The following is a 17,783-nucleotide window of genomic DNA, read 5'->3' on the forward strand; positions in this document are numbered from 1 at the left end:
AGTGGAACTCAGCTTCCTCCGTATGACTCGCTACCTCCGTTCTCGATGAACAATCCATGGAGAGTAGCGTCATACGCCCCCTTCCAAGACGGTCTCATTTCCATACCGGAATTCGGAACTCGAAGGATAGAGGACTTCGAGTTCTTCCCGGAAGATCTCCAGCCTCCGTTCATAGGCTACGCAAGGCTTACAGCTTCAGCCATGGTTCGGGATGATAGGGTACCAAAGGAGACAGTCCTCTATTCACGAGACCAGGCTCAGAGAGAATGGCTCAGATGTTTAGAGGACATGGATTGTTCTAATACCAGGATACAACCTTTCAAGAGTCCCTTTACCATTTTCACAATGGATGGGAGTACCCCGCTCCCGTTCCTGACAAAGATCGCGAGGTCTACCATCCCAGCGGCCCAGAAGGGGGAACCCATGCCTCAATTGAAGGAAGCAGATCCCACATCTACCGTTGCTCCCCTCAGCTGGCGAATTGTGGGAGGACTTGCCAAACACCTTCTCAGCTGGCAAACTCAAACCGGACTGTGCTATGGAGCAGTTTGGTGAAAAGCTACCCAGGCTCAGATGGCCTTATTCAGGCTGAATTTGACGCGAAATCGCGATTAGCCAGATCTATTAACTCTATGGCTATGTCCGAGGTAGCAACCATAGCTTATGGCTCAGAACCACTTTTTAAGCTCATGACCAAAAGCCCTGACTCAAACGGTACAGTCGATATGTTTGAGTTTGCCACTGCTAGAACGAATTGTAGGAAGCATGTCCTACAAGAGGCAACCATTCGACATGAGCCGAATAGGTTACTCTCGTCTAACATCTGGGGAGCAGATCTCTTCCCAGAAGCTATGGTGAAGGAAGTCCAGTCAGAGGCTACGAGGCTGAACCAGAGCCTTAAGGACCGTTGGGGCCTTACGGCTAAGAGGAGACAAGACCTAACACCTAAAGGTAAGGGACAGAGGAAGCCTAGGCGTTTCCATCCTTACCAGAAAAAGCAGCCACGCTTTCCTCAGCAAGTTCCAGCGGTGCCCTTAGTGCAAACAGCCCAACCTTCCACCTCTAAGGCTCAATCACAGCCAATTTATGTGATATCCCCTCAGCCTCAGCCTCCACCTCTTACGCCATCTCTCCAGCTTACAATCAAGCCTTCGAGAGTCAAGCTTCACAGAAGTATGACCGCATAGGGTAAGGGGAGCAGAGGTAAGCGTTCCTTTCGTGGGAGAGGATCGGGAGGCCCCTTTAACAGGGGAAAGCACTTCAGAGGAGGCCGAGGCGGTTACCAGAACCAATGAAGAACTTCAGGTAGGAGGGAGGCTGCTGTTTCACTTTCGCCACCGGTGGAACTTCAGCGAATGGGCTCAGAGCATAGTGTCAAAAGGCCTGGGTTGGAGCTGGTTGACGAACCCACCTCCATCCAGACCTTTCCGTCAACTTCCTTCCAAAGAATTGACAGAGTACGCAGAGGACCTCCTTCAGAAAGGAGCTATAGCGAGAGTCAAGAGATTAAAATTTCAAGGTCGCTTGTTCCAGCGTGCCAAAGAAAGGCTCACAAAAAAGAAGGGTAATCTTAGACTTGTCCCGCTTAAACTTAGCCATCCGCTGCGACAAGTTCAAGATGCTCACGATCTCACAGGTGCGGACCTTACTTTCACCCCGTGGGGTCCGTCACCACCTCTATCGATCTTACAGACGCCTACTATCATATCCCTATTGCAAGACACTTCCGTCCGTATCTGGGTTTCAAGATAGGAGACCAGGCATTCTCCTTCAAGGTAGTTCCCTTCGGACTCAACGTGGCACCCAGGGTGTTCACGAAACTAGCGGAAGCGGTAGTGCAACAACTCAGATCACAAGGGATTATGGTAGTAGCGTATCTCGACGATTGGTTGATCTGGGCTTCAACAGTCGAGGAATGCAACAGAGCTACACTGAAAGTGATTCAGTTCCTGGAATATCTAGGCTTCAAGATAAACAGGACCAAGTCAAGACTCACTCCAGAGTCAGACTTTCAGTGGCTGGGCATTCAATGGAATCTATCCTCCCATACTCTGTCGATTCCATCAACCAAAAGGAAAGAAATAGCGAAGTCAGTCAAGCAATTTCTAAGTCACAAACTGGCGTCAAGGAGAGCTCAGGAGAGGATCCTGGGTTCTCTCCAGTTTGCATCAGTGACGAACGTCTTAATGAAAGCCAAACTGAAAGACCTAACCAGAATCTGGCGCTCACGAGCAAATGTCAGGGCCAGGGACAAACTATCCTCAGTCCCTCTGATTCTAAAGAATCGTCTTCGGCCGTGGGCGAAAGTCAAGAATTTGTCAGTGTCAGTACCCCTTTCAGTTCCCTCCACCAGGGATTACCATCCACACAGACGCGTCCTTAAGCGGTTGGGGAGGGTATTCACAGGTCCAAAAGGTTCAAGGAACTTGGTCACCTCAGTTCAGTCAGTTCCATATAAACGTACTGGAGGCAATGGCAGTGTTCTTGACTCTAAAAAGGTTGCGCCCACCAAAAGTACTCCCACATAAAGCTAGTTCTGGACAGCGCAGTGGTAGTACATTGTATAAACAGAGGAGGCTCCAAGTCACGTCATCTAAATCATGTGATGGTAGCCATCTTCTCCCTGGCAGACAAGTTCAGTTGGCATCTCTCCTCCACTCACATAGCTGGAGTGAGAAACGTCATAGCAGACGCGTTATCCCGATCAGTGCCCCTAGAGTCGGAATGGTCACTGGACAACAGTTCGTTCCAATGGATCCTTCAAAGAGTCCCAGGGCTACAGGTGGATCTCTTCGCATCTCAAGCGAATCACAAACTTCCCTGTTATGTAGCCCCCACCTGGACCCTCTGCCTATGCCACGGACGCCCTGGCTCTAGACTGGAACAACTGGAAGAAGATTTATGTCTTTCCCCCAGTGAATCTTCTTATGAAAGTTTTAAACAAACTCAGGACGTTCAAGGGTCAAGTGGCTCTAGTAGCCCCAGACTGGCCGAAGAGCAATTGGTATCCCCTAATTCTGGAGCTGGGCCTTCGTCCTCTTCGGATCCCCAATCCCAAGCTCTCCCAGTCAGTACAAACGAAGACTGTGTTCGCTTCCTCAGGGATTCTCAAAACCCTAACTTTATGGATTTCATGAAGTTTGCGGCAAAAAGAGATGCGAATATTGACCCTCAGAATATTCTCTTCTTGGAATCCGATAAAAGGGATTCAACTTTGAGACAGTACGATGCTGCTGTCAAAAAGTTAGCAATCTTCCTGAGAGAATCTGATATTAGAATCATGACAGTTAATTCAGCTATATCCTTTTTCAGATCCTTATTTGAAAAAGGTTTAGCAGCTAGCACGATTACGACAAACAAGTCAGCCTTGAAAAAGATATTTCAATTTGGGTTCAACATAGACTTGACGGATTCCTATTTCTCGTCTATTCCTAAGGCATGTGCTAGACTTAGACCTTCTGTAAGGCCTACGTCAGTTTCATGGTTCTTAAACGATGTTCTAAAACTGGCTTCAGAAACCGACAATGACACATGCTCGTTTATAATGCTCTTAAGGAAAACCCTGTTTTTATTAAGCTTAGCTTCAGGAGCAAGAATTTCAGAACTGTCGGCTTTATCCAGAGATCCGGATCATATTCAATTCCTTCCCACAGGGGAAGTAATACTGTTTCTCCGGAACGTAGCTTTTTAGCAAAGAATGAAGATCCTTTGATGAGGTGGGAACCTTGGAAGGTACTACCCTTCCACAAGATGTATCTCTTTGCCCAGTTACAACCTTACGAGCCTTTCTGTCCAGGACCTCCTCATCCTCATCGGGTCCCCTCTTTAAGAGGGAAAAAGGTGGTACTTTATCCATTAAAGGCATCAGGCAGCAAATCCTGTACTTTATTAAGCAAGCCAATCCTGACTCTTTCCGAAAGCACATGATGTTAGGGCAGTAGCCACCTCAATTAATTATTTCCAACACATGAACTTCGATGAGTTGAAAAAGTATACCGGATGGAAATCGCCGACAGTGTTCAAACGCCATTACCTTAAGTCCTTGGAAGCTCTGAAATTTTCAGCAGTAGCAGCGGGAAAAACATAGTTTCCCCTGATTCTAGTTAATTTGTAGTAGAAGATTCAGTCCTCCTTTCTACCTGCTTCACCCAACAGTTCGTCTATTCCTACCGTGTTCATTTACATTCACCTGGTGTCTTAGCTGCTTTTATGATGATGTAGTGGGTGCCCCTTAGTTTTTGTTAGACACTCACAGATGATTATGGATTTTGATCTCATGGATGTTACCCTTATTTTTATGCTAGGGGATACATCTATTTATAATGGTTACGGGTTTTGTATATTAAGTCATATGCATTCCTTATATATTATCATTGTTGTCTAATTTGTTCATTTGACTACTCTAATTGCTATTATATTTTGATACATGCCTTTACACAGATACCATTTTGTTACATGTAAGCCATTTACCTCTGTACATATGTAAATTACCTTATGATAAGAAACAGTTTAGAATTAAGGGTAATTTAAGCATATTTCTATTTGTATCACTGTGTATTTGTATCTTTTTAGCAATTATATTCTTTTTTATATTTACTTTAGTTTTTATTTGAGACCTATTCTGATTTATTTTATTACTTTTGTTTACAATCTTGTGCTATTTCTCTGGTACGATTTCGCGCAGCGACACGAGCTGAGCCCAGAAAAGGGATTTTGACGTAAGGAAAAATCTATTTCTGGGCGATTGGCTCGTGTTCGCCCAGCGAAATCCCACCCTACCCATCCCTTCGCCCAAGATTGTCTGCTAACTTCAGGATGGCCACCAGAGGCGCAGCAGTCGGCAGCAGGGAATGGGAGTAGTAGTAGTACGAGCTGCTCACTCTGTGGGTCGGCCTTCTCCTCATGGAGGGTTTTTTGTTTTTGTTGTGGGAGATTTCTATTGGTGATTTGGCTCGTGGTAGTGGTCTCACTCGCCTAGTGTTCATACCGACACCCTCTTGGAGGGTGAGCGAGTCAGTTATACTGACCTTTTTCTTTATTTTATTTATTCTCTGGTATGTGTTAGTACATTTACCCTAGAAATAATAGATTAAAGGATATTTCGCTGGCGACACGAGCCAATCGCCCAGAAATAGATTTTTCCTTACGTCAAAATCCCTTATGTATGCCACTAAAATATTGAAATACAGTATGCTAATCAGTACTCCAATTTCTTCCTCAGCATTCCTGGCTGCTATGATGAACAGTTTTGTTCATGTTATTATGTATTTGTACTATGGATTATCAGCTTTTGGACCATCTGTACAGAAGTATTTGTGGTGGAAAAAGCATATCACTTGCATCCAGTTGGTAAGTGTTCTTTTATCATTGATAAATTTGATTAAATGAGAAGCATTATAATTATGAATTAAGGGATATTGACTGAGGGATTGGGTGGGTGATCACACTTTCTTAAAACCCTTTTTGTGTAAAGGATAAACTGTTGGGGTTACAAAATTTTTAAGTACTGCACTGGTCTTCATCTAGCATAGGTGACAAACTTGTTTAAAACAAGTTTGCTGGCCATGTACTCTAATACCATATTCATGGTCAGAAAGTTACAGTGGTTTGCAATAAAGTATTAATTGAATTTAATTGATATGTTTTGCCAATTAAATACTCTATATTTTTCTTTATTCAAAGATTTATTGTCTACCAGTAGTTCTTCATATAACAGTAGAAGCTCATCATTAAGGCTCTCTTGTATATGTCTTCCTTATTTTATGTATGCAACTTACCAAGTGGTTACATAGCTATAGTCTGAACTGTCGGCAGCTAGAATTTTGAAAATTCGCGGTAGCACTATATTGTTTTGGCTAGGCGACACAGTTGTTTCTGCCAGCTGGTACTGTCAACAGCTAGTTCAGTAGCAGTGGGAATTTTGGAAACTGGTTACTTCTTATTGATATCTGTGGAAGTTTGGTGAAGTACTCTGCTGAATTTGGTACCTTTTTCGACAAATATATTTAGCTATTGTTAAGAGTTGAATTTGGTAGCTTTTTCGACAAACATATTTTGCTATTGTTAGAGTTTGACGAAATAGTTAAATTTTTGCTGTGGTGTGAGTTAGCAAGTATTAGGCATGTCCAATACAGGCTCTCGTAGCACATAATTGGTATTGCAGCTAAGGCTGTAATCTAGGCTCATTAAGGCCTGTTATAACCTGCATTCACTTTGTCATGAGTGTAGGGGTCAATCTTGCACAATGACTTTGACTTGTGGGGAATGTGTTGATTTGGATGACAAAAAAAAGAAGACCCTAACTAGCCATTTGAGTAAGTTAGAAAGAGGCAGAAAGAGGAAGGCTGCTTCAAGAGCAAACACTAAGAAACTGTTAGATAGTCAGGATATAACTGTTGGTACTGTCTCTCCTTCCTCTTCTATTCAACCTTCCCCCTCTCCGAATCAACCTAATCCTAACCTTGACTCTCTAGCACCCGAATCCAATGCTGTTGCCAGCCTTGAAGCACGAGTAGACCTAAAATTCTCTTATTATGTTATAGGCGATGAAGACTTTAGGGCCATCTGTTAAGATGCTAATGGAGAAGGTAGGTAATAAAGTGAGTGCCAATGTTAGTATTGTGGAGGAGGTGGCTGTTTGTCCTGCTGATTTTCCTAGGCAAAGGTCCCTTTTAAACTCCCCAGTCCCCTGGGAGGATTCATACTGGTAGCCCAAGGGAGGTCAGCGGGGTCTGCCCATGAGCATTTGCCCCCTGAGGTGGTCCTGTTGAAAAGTCCCAGACCGTAACAGAGCGCCACTGGAAAGGCGTCTCTAAGGAGTCTCGGCTCTTTTCGAGCAGGTTGGACTCCAGGGAGTCTTCCCCCAGATGCCAGTGGCGCTTTGTACAAGAGTTGCGTCTGCTGAAAAGGAGGACTCAGAATGTATTGCCTTCTCCTGTCCTAAGCCCTTAAGAAGGCTAGTGTTTTACCAGAAGACCAGCGTCCTTCTTGTAGCTTCTGGGATAGTCTAGAGCATTTTTCCCAAGATTGTAGCCTTCTTCAAGGGCAAGGTAAATCTCATTCCTTGTCAAGGAAGTCGTCTTCTGGACGTCAGTCCGAAGAGGTAGCACAAAGGAAAAGTTCTGAGCGCCTGTTAGTGCTGGCTCTTATCCTCTGCTATCATCTCTGGCTCCAAGAAGCGATCTGCACCTGAGCGTCTGTCGGCGCATATGCAACGTTCTTGTACAGAGGAGGGTATTGTGTGTCCTTTGATGGTTGTAGGGATTCAGAAGTGCCTAGTGGTGCAGGAGCGTCCATTGGCGCAGGAGCGCCCATTGGCGTAGGAGCGCCCATTGGCGCAGGAGTGCCCATTTACTCAGGAGCGCCCATTGGTGCAGGAGTCTTCACTGGCACGTGAGTCTTCTCTTCTTCCAGATCAATCCTTGGCATGCTCTTGTCCTCTGGTATTGGAACTAGTGGTTTTTCAAGAGAGGGTTTTGGCCCTGGGGTGCCCATTGGTGCCTGAGCATCCATTGGTGCCGCCCGAGCTCCCATTGGCACAAAGAGGCACTTGTGTTATGAGACCAAGGAGGCTCTCTCTTTGGGTGTTTCTGCCTCTGCTGAGGGGAACTTATCTGGTCTTATTGATTCTGCCAGGAAGAAGGCTTTTAATTTGGCCAAAATAATGTTTTCAGCGTCAGAACTGGACCACCTTCTAGAACATTTTTAGGGTTTTTGAGGTAATAAGCTTCTTTGATTGGGTAGTGGGAGCCGTGGGTTGGAAGATCAAGGAATGCTCCTGTTTGGATAAGGAAACTTTCTGGGACATTTCATGTGCTATTTCTTGCCTTGATAAGGGTATGAGATAGCTTGTTAGAGTTGGCCTCTCTTTTTCTTCTATGTTTCTTAAAAAGAGAAAACTTTGGTGTTTGTTCACCACTAAAGGTGTTTCTTGGAAACAGAGGTCTGCCTTACTTTACTCTCCTCTGGATAGGAGACATCTCTTCCCAGTGGACCCTGTGGTTCAAGTTTCCTTTGAGCTTCAGAAGAAATTCACCTAGGATTTACTCTTGCAATCAACTAAACGTCCTTATGGTCCAACTCTCACCAGCTATGCATGCTCAGCCCTTTCGTGGCAGGGATGTATCTAGACCCTTCCCTAGATCTAGGGGGAGAGCTTGCTTCACCCCTAGAGCAGTTAAGAAGTCCTCATCTAAGTCCTCAATGAAAAAGTAAACGTTCAGTCCTTCGTGTACCTTTAGGGGTGAGGCTCCGCCAGTTCTTGAGAAATTGGGAAGCAAGAGGGACGGAACCGTGGATCATCAAAGTTGTGAGATAGGGCTACGTGATCCCTTTTGAGAGAGCTCCACCATTGTCCAGCTCTCCAATAAATTTGTCAGCGTACTCAGAAGGTTCAGACAAATTCATTGCCCTTTCAGAGGAAGTTTCATCTCTCCTAAAGAAAAAGGCCATTGAGTTAGTAACAGATCCACTTACTCCAGGGCTCTACAATTGGCATTTTGTAGTCCCCAAACCCTCAGGGGGTCGGAGACCAGTACTAGATGTAAGCTCCCTGAATCTATTTGTAAGGAAAACAAGATTCAAACTAGAAACGAATCAGATGGTTTTGGCATTCATTCGTCAGGGGGATTGGATGATTACCATTGATATGGAAGATGCTTACTTCCATATCCCAATTCACCAGGAATCAAAGAAATTTCTCTTGATTTGTTTTCAGAAACAGTGTGTTCCAATTCAGAGATCTGTGTAGAAACAGTGTGTTCCATTTCAGAGTTCTGTGTTTCGGGCTGTCGACAGCCCCAGAAGTGTTCACTTGAGTACTTTCTCCCATTGCAAAGTGGCTGCATCTTGTTGGGATTCAAGTGTCCTTTTATCTGGATGACTGACTCCTTCGCTCCCAGACTCAAAAGAAATGCACGGAGGACATACAGAGGACAATTATATTAACAAAAGAATTAGGCTTGCTAATAAACCAAAAGAAGTCTCAACTAGTCCCCTGTCAACAGATAGTCTATTTATGGACGAGAGTAGATTCAGTGATTTCTCAAGCTTTTCCATCCTTTCAAAGGGTGGAATCATGTATTCACACAGTGAACCACTTTCGGTCTCTTCAGAAGTGCTTGATAGAGGAATTTGTAACCTTGGGAAGACTTCACACAAGGAATCTTCAGTTCTTCTTCAGGGTGAATTGGGACAGAAAGAAGTTGCCAGATTCATTTGTTTTCCAGGTAGTGAGCGAAATCAAGGAGGACCTGTTATGGTGGAGGTCAGAAGACAGGTTTCTAAAAGGGAAAGCACTCATCACTCTGAACCTTGACCTACTCTTCTATTCAGGTGCATCTGATTTAGGTTGGGAGCTCTCCTAGGGGACAGGGAAGTCTTGGGGGATATGAAACACTCATCAGAGAGAGTGGCACATCAGTCTAAAGGAGCTAACACCAATCCATTGGGGTGTGTTGGAGTTCGCAGATTTGGTTCGTAACAAAGTGGTGACGGTCCATTTGGACAACTCGACGGCTCATTCGTACATCAGGAAGCTCCCCATAAATGCAAATTTTAGGTAATATATAAATTAAGAGAGAGAACAGTTCCATTAATTTTATTATATCATAAATTTCATGGCAGAAATCAGCCTTCTAACTGTCTTAGTTTCATAGTTATTATAAAAGCATAACTTTTTTTTTTTCTTTTGCCATTTTCTGATGCATCACTAGGTTCAAGTGTGGTCTCTGACTCACTTCCATGTCAACTACATATCATATGCCAGATGCCACAGATTCCTTGCATTTACAATTTTTTATTGTTTTTAACCGGTTTCCAGCTGGCGCCAGAAGATTTATCCTATTGTTAAGACCTCAGGTTTGTTAGCTATGAAAAATGCAAATTAATTAAAAATGTGTAATTTTTTTCAAAAATAAATGCATCTCCAAGAAGAGAAAAAAATTTAATGAAACTTTTATAGAGTGTAGTATGTATACTATATACGTATTGTAATTTTCAGAGCAAGATTTATTTTTTATAGAAATTTTTTTTCGCATATTTTCAAAGTGATGTCATGATTTTTTTCAAATACAAAAAAATTAACTTAGAAGTTGAAAATCTAAATTTGCTCTCGGGGAAATTTCATTATTAGTTGAAGAATAACGTAAAAATTTAAAGCAAATCCATTCAGTCATAAGGTAACTATAAACATTTCTTTATAATGGAGCCTTATGGAGTCGGCACTCCCCTTAATTACAATAAAATATCTAGTGAAAGCAACTTGCAGCACACTTCCAAGACTAATCATTCTCATATATGAGGCATCCGGAGGCACAGGGACAACATCGCCAAATCAGTGATTTTGAGTTAGTCCTAGAATATTACAGAGAAATCCATTTTTTATGATATCCACATACTGGCCAAGCAATATTGACCCTTAAAACCATTGAACAGAGGGGTGGTAGTCCACAGGTTTTCACATGTATTTCTTGGTTATGTGCTCCCTCTGGGAAGTAAAGGGCGAACAAGGCCTTGGTGCGTGAGCCAATGATCAGCTCCCTTTCATCCAGCCGTGTTTATAGTTTCGCGCTCAACCAACCACAGCCCGCATAGCGCACCAGCATGGTAGTATTAAATGACCGACACCCGCATGGAGGAACAAAGTGATTTCTCTTCTATTTTTGCCATCATTTTGGTGGTTTCACATCGTGAAAATGTCATCTAGTGATAGTAAAGTGGAGTTCAAAGTCCCTAAGATTACAAGGATTTCTGTAGTAATTATTTGACAATAATCTATGAAGCATTTACATTGGGAACCAAGGGAAAAATACTGTAAATGTGTGGTATGTTAAAATTGCCAATGTATAAAAACTCATAAAAATTTTTGGGGGGTTTACAATGAAATGGCTCATTATGGTAAACAGTTTTAAAAAATGTAAGAAAAATTGGGGTTTTCCTATTTTCATAATTATTTTGCATACTGGGGTATGCAAATTTTGATGTAATGATTATTTTTCTTACACAACAATATTGTTTTTTTTTTTCATATATGGTTAGGCAAGACGAGTAAAATATATATAAACAGATTTAGCAAGTCAAGAGAAATGTCCGGTATCGATAGTTCAACTTTGAAAGCATTTTACTCAAAACCAGGTTTTGGCGATGTTGCCCGTTTACCTCCGGACGCCTCATATCTGATTTCTTTATTTGCACATTTATTGATTTATTGAGAAACACATGAACTTTCTCTAAAAAAATTAAAAAGTTACTCAAGTGTATTATCAAATACATTTTCTTTTAGCCTTTCCATGGACAGCTTTTTTTTTTTTTTAAACAGACTAACAGGTCTGTTGTGGGCATTAAATGCCAATCAGCCAATTCTACTATGCTTTTTGTTTGTGTCCCTAGATTAAGCTATTCAGCTAATCATGTATTCTCCCCCTCTCACTCCCCTCCACCTTCCCTGCCTGCGATTGACAACTCCAACAGTGACATATAAATTTATTTCTGAAACAAAATTGTAGATCAAATAGAAGAAACTATGTAAAAGCTCGTGTATTGAAATCAGATTTTCAGCAAGTTTACTGAAATAAAGTTACATACCAATAAATGATTGTGTTTTTGTTATGTAAAGTCAATGTATATACATATTGTACATGTAAAGTACACTAAGCACTTGCCATGCCCTTAACCTCCCCTTCTCTCTCTCTCTCTCTCTCTCTGGTAGAATATTTACATATATTTAATGCAGCACATATTGTACTTAATATAGCAATTAGTGTTATATACATATTTTTCAGTCTATGTATGTGTGTTTTTAATGCCTCTCGCCATGTTCTCTCTGGCTGTAGTCAGCTTGGAACGGGACTGTATAAGAAGGTGACTATCCTTTTGTGAATTTGGCCAATGAGTTCTCTATGGATTCTGCCACATTAATAGATATGCACAATTTAGAATTGGTCTCAAGTTTAGGAAATAAGAGGTGCTGAGAATCTCCCATTTATGAATACTAAGTGTATATTTAAAATAGTAAATTGAATCACGATCGTAAATTGTATGAGAAAGACAGACCTGGTAGAAAATTAATTCAGTAAATATGGATTGGATATTGTAGCTGTATATGCGAATCATGGAGCAAAGGAATGGAAAGAGAGATTGGAAAGGATTGATTTTTACTTGTACGTATTCAGAAAGATTAACTGGAACTGGTAAAGAAGTATGCATGGTTGTAATGCTGACTGCAGAAAAGACAGTGACTGACTAGAGAGCAGTGAGCAGTAAGTTGCAGCTGGTAACAATTCGAAAAGACACTGCAGTATGAGTACCATATAATATATATATTGTGTGCTATTTACCAACAATGAACTCTAAAGAATTGAAAGATAAGTTTTATATAAAACTGTAGAATGCGATAAATGAAATACCAGAAGGAAGATGTTTGTAGCGATATGAATGCAAATGATGGAAGGAACAGTGAAGTTACGAAGGATGTAATGGGTAAGGAAGGCCTAGGAGAGCCTTAAAAAAAATCATGGTGTAATTTATTACTTTTGTGTAACAAATAATTTAGTAACTGCCTGTAGTGCAGTACTTTTTTTTCAACAAAATCGACATCCATAAATAAGCTTAGACATCTCCAGAGGAGCAAATGTCAGGAGTGATCACCAACTTGTCATAGCCATGCTAAAGCTGAAATTAAAAGTATCCAACAGAATGGTTGACACAAGTATGTATCTAGGTTTGATATAGTACAGCCTCTTTAATATAAACATCAATTTTTTGCCATTGAATGGCAGAATACTGTAGATTTGCTTGTGCCATTGAGTGGCAGAATACCGTAGATTTGCTTTTGCCATTGAGCGGCAGAATAGATTTGCAGTCTTAGAAACTGAATTTGGGAAGCAGCAAATCACTGGAAAAGAGGCATAAGGATATGGGATAAGTAGACAGACACCTTGGATTTTAATTAAGACCTGGTACACAGTAGAGAATAGACAGCAGTTCCACAAGGATAGAAATTCAGGGAGGAGATGAATACAAAGTAGAATATGGTAAGTACTCAAATCAAGATATATAGTGAAGTTAAAGATTAACAAGTGATAAGATGAAATATTTTGGTAAACAGGCTGATGATGTTGAAGCACTGAATTTTGAAAGTAAGAGAGAGGAGGAGGTGATAATACGATTGATAAAACAGAAGCTCGTGAAGACTCGAATGTGCTTATGAATGAATTCTAATTTTTTTAAGTGGCATTAATAATGAAGAATTTGCAGTAATGAGTAAGGTGCTAAAAGGAGTGTTATTGCATCTATTATGTTTGCCTTTCTCATAGATTTTTTAATGAAGAAAGTTATTGTAGCTGGAAGAAAAGTTTAGATTGGAGTAACAATACATAGAAACCTTGACAGAATATACATATGATGCTGTTTTCATCAACAAAACACAAGATTTGCAAACTTTACTTGATATAATGCATCATACATCAAGTGAGATGAGACTGAAAATAAATCTAAGAAAAAACAGAACTATGTATGTGAAAAAGGAAAGGATAATATTAGATGGAGATAGGATTAATGAGATTTTATCTTTCAGATATTTAGGAACATTGATATCCAGTATAGGTTTCTTGAATTGGAATTCATTGAAAGGCTAAATTACACCAGTTGCACATTGGGCAAGCTGAATAAGATTTGAAAACAGTGAAATTGCATATAAAAGATACATAATTTGTTCATAAGTCAAGCAGACTCTATTGCTATGTGAAATAAAATCATCATAAATGATTTTGCTAATTTCAAAAATAAAGCTTAAGAAGACTATTGAGAATTGGATGGCAGGATGGAGTGAGAAATGATACCATAAAGGAAATCGTGGAGGTTTCATATGTATATGAAATAATGATGGAACTGGGATGGAGATGGCTTGTACTTAAACTTTGCACAATTAATGGGTTAAGAGTAATGTGTGAGCTGGGCTCCTATAGACACCACAAGAGTTGGAAGACTTAGAAAACTTGGATGAGAACTGTGAGGAGGGAGGTTGTGCATGTGTTGGGATTTGTTGAAGCAAAAGCATAGGAAAGACACAAGTGGCAGAGTTCTGCAGAGGCCATCTTATGCTCCATTAAAGAGAGGCCATCAATAGTTACCCTGATGCTTTTGTGATCTTTATTAACCACATTTTATATCCCGTGAACAACTGTAGTCTAGCATGTTACCTTGCCAGTCATAAGTTGGCAGAGGAGACCAGCATTTGTAATTGCCTCAGAAAGCCTCCTTGGCAGTAGGGAAGCTTCTTTGTTGGACATTATAGCTTCCCATAATAATTAGTAGATGTATTCTTGACACCTTACCACAGATTTTATGGTCACTGTTGGTTGGTTCAGGTATTGTGTTCCTGATAACTGCAACTTAACACATCATAGCAGGCATTGAAACAAAGATTTGTATGATGCCTAAGTTTTCAAATTTTAGTATACCAATTGATGGGTTTAATAAAATTCCAAGCAATTTTATCTATATCCAGTTATTACCAGAAACCTTTTCTGTGGAATGTGAAGAGAACATTTATATCTCCCATGACATGGTATTTAGCTTATATGAAAGAGTGTGTAGGAATACATCTGATTATTTAATAATTTCCATGTCCTTAATGTATAACTTTAGTTTGTATCTATAACCATTGCTTATAGTAGTACTTTCAGTAAAGTTACGTTACCCTCTCATTGTCTATTCTCTGACAGACCAGATGGGTAAAAAAACTATCTACTATATTTTGGTGTGTATATTAAGAAACAAAAAAATTGCTTTGAAAATTTTTATTAGTTAGTAATCAGTGAGGTTTTGTGGAATTATGCATTATGTATTTACTGTAAGTCATGGTGTATCTGAATGTTTAATATGCTTTATCCTTTGAAGTAAAGCTGTAATTTTCAATAAATTTCAGATTCAGTTCAGCAGTGCAGGTGTGTTGGGTATTCGGGCAATAATTGTTGGATGTGACTTCCCCTTGTGGATGCAGTATGCTCTTGTTGTCTACATGTCTTCTTTTATTGTTCTTTTTGGACAGTTTTATGTGCAAGCATACAGGAAAAAAGTGAGTTGTTTTTTCATTTGTTTACAGTGCTTCCCTGCTTTTTCACACTTCACTTTTCCACACTTCATTTTGTTGTGGATTTTTGTGGAACATATCTTTCACTTTTTGGGAACTTTCACCAATTTGCCAGTTTTTTCTATAGATTGTATTTCTAAATTATCACTGTTGTACAATATTTAAAATATATTTGCTAATACCTAATTTTAATATTATTTTCCAGTAAAAGCAGACTGGAAAATGAAATTAAAATAATCAGTGAATATTTTAAGATATTGTACAATACATATGCTCTATCATCCAAAAACACTTTACAGTAGTTTCATTACAAATGCATCTTATATTAATTACCCTTAATAAGTGAGAGAGAGTGAAAATCTTACACCTGTTATGTTCAGTTGGGGCTCAACCTGTAATTACATTAACAGATACGTACATTAGTACAGTGTAAGAACACTATAGATTGTTTTTATCATAAAAACCTGTATTTAGTCATGAAGACAATAAGAAAAAATATAGTAATTTAGTGAATACTTAAACCGTGTTGTTCTACAAAAAAAGTGAATTAGTGATAATTTTAATTCTTTTTTACTAATGTTAAAGGAAAACAAAACAATTTCAATACTATCAAAGAAAATGGCTAGGTATATATATTTATATTACCTGGGTAGCTTGGTTAGTTGTCAAATATTGTGCAAGACAGGTTTATTTAACTTGTACTAAAGGTTTATTTAATTTATATAACAAATTTTTAGATATTTTGCTGAGTTTACATTAATATTATTATTTTAAAAGTAGTAAATTGATGATAGTATTAGCATTTTATGGGGCGTATATACTTTAGAGAAAACAGTTTTAAAAGGGTACTAATCCAAGATGACGGTGTTTTGGGATGATGGTTTGGGGTGTATTTTTGTTTGAACTATTAAATTAGGCAGTGAATTCTTAAAATAGACAGTTATAAGCATTTTAGTGTAAGGGATATAGAGTATTTGGCAGTTAAAAGCAGTTATTATAAGTGTTTTTAGAGGGGATTATGCATTTCCACAGATTTTGCATTTCCACAGTGGGTTCTGGAATCTATCCATGCAAAAAAAGGTTGAAGGGAGGGGAGGGGGGGGGGGGGCACTGTACTTTAGTGAGTGAAGGGGGTAATTGGATAAAAATAATTTTTTCTCAAGTAAAGTTGTAATTTTCAATATTTTATGTTTACAACAGCAAAGGAGAATAAAGGAAACTAGAAATGGTGCTGTCAGTCATCAAAATGGTACAAGTGGAATGGTTGCCAATGGTGTTGTCACATCTAAGGTAACTAATAAATCGCCATCTTCCCATGCATCTAAGGTACGTTTCTTTGTGACTTTACTAATTTTCAAGACTTCCATTATTCATTTATGCCTGTATTCCTTGTTAAGAATTGGTAGACATGTCTTAAATTGCTCCATAAACTAGTATAACAGTAGTGAGAGGTAAGCACAATCCCATGATCTCGGTAACCTAATTTCTAGAAAAAAATACCCAACTTGGAGAGTGACTCTCATTTCACATGGGAGATACATTTATTCCTGAATTAAAAGGCTTTAATTCTCCTTGCAATAATTTGTGAGTTATTCATGGATATCAAATGCAATATAATTACATTTCTGTATATTTGTAAATGGCAGTGTAAATAATACTATTAATTAGGCTAGTTTACAGTCCTATGGAATATCTATTGCATGACCTTCATGGGTTTATACAAGGTCATTGCCTTACTTTGTTCTACACCTTGATCAACCACACTATATTCTCATTATGACAAAGATCTTGCTACCTTAAATTGTATGAGAGCCCCCTCTCATATGAGGTAAGACTTTACACTTCTCAACTTCCCTTCTCTCTACCTGCCCAGCCCTCCATTTCTGCCCATATGCTGTGGTTAAACTTTCTCTAAGTTTTATCATTTTAATACAGTGGAATAAATCCCCAACTTAGTATATCTCCTGTTCAGTACGCACATTAGTGGACTGCTAAATGATCCTCACTTTAGCAAAAATCATTCAAAAATTTCACTAAATCAAGAGATGCTTTTTAGCTCCTTACATAGAAATATGGTTTACTAAATGGTCTTCAGATTAACAAAGGAATCATCCTGAAATTTCACTTATAGGAAATGCATTTGCTAACTCTCAAAAATTGTTGATGTGCCTTATTAGTATGAAAAGTGCTTTCCTTCTGTGTGATTTGTTGTTGAGTGAGTCTTCATTCTTGTTTAGTCACTTTGTCTTCATGTCTGTCCATTTTTTATCAGGCATTTTGAGAATCATTTGCTTTGTACTAAAATATTTTTGCAAGGTTTTAGCTAGATGAATGAAATACACATTATACCACTATTATTTATTCAGTATTTTTTATTGTAGTTTACACTTTCATAGATAGTTCTTCAGTAACTTGCTAAGTCTGTAGGGTAAGATATTTTAGGCATTCAGTAGTGTGTATAAAGTATATATAGGAGATAATCAAAAGAAATGATAAAGCATTCAGATGAGATTGAAATACTAGTTTAAAAGTTAATTTTTAAGAGATTTATTGATTGTATAAAACTGTTTTTTAAGTGTGAAACAAGCTTATGCCTAAGGTAACACCTCAACTTAAGGGACTTCTGTATTTGTCTGCTACATTATTATGGCCATTACTTTTCTTGGTATATCTTCATTGAAAGATAAGCTCA

General features: G+C 39.3%; 1 protein-coding gene across 6 annotated transcripts in view; it reads left to right on the forward strand.

Moving 5' to 3' along the window:
* The window catches only part of LOC135218309 (very long chain fatty acid elongase 4-like), a 123,194-nt gene that overhangs the window by 70,633 nt on the left and 34,778 nt on the right, over positions 1-17,783 (forward strand). For all 6 annotated transcript variants that reach the window (XR_010315281.1, XR_010315282.1, XM_064254529.1 and 3 more), the window contains exons 6-8: positions 5,222-5,349; positions 14,927-15,076; positions 16,292-16,417. Coding sequence is in view for 4 of the 6 variants with exons in the window: in XM_064254529.1 (XP_064110599.1) it covers positions 5,222-5,349; positions 14,927-15,076; positions 16,292-16,417 (404 nt within the window). In the remaining 2 variants the exon portion in view is untranslated. The remainder of the gene's footprint in view (positions 1-5,221; positions 5,350-14,926; positions 15,077-16,291; positions 16,418-17,783) is intronic.

This window comes from Macrobrachium nipponense, chromosome 9, assembly GCF_015104395.2.
Source record: "Macrobrachium nipponense isolate FS-2020 chromosome 9, ASM1510439v2, whole genome shotgun sequence".
Lineage (NCBI taxonomy): Eukaryota > Metazoa > Arthropoda > Malacostraca > Decapoda > Palaemonidae > Macrobrachium > Macrobrachium nipponense.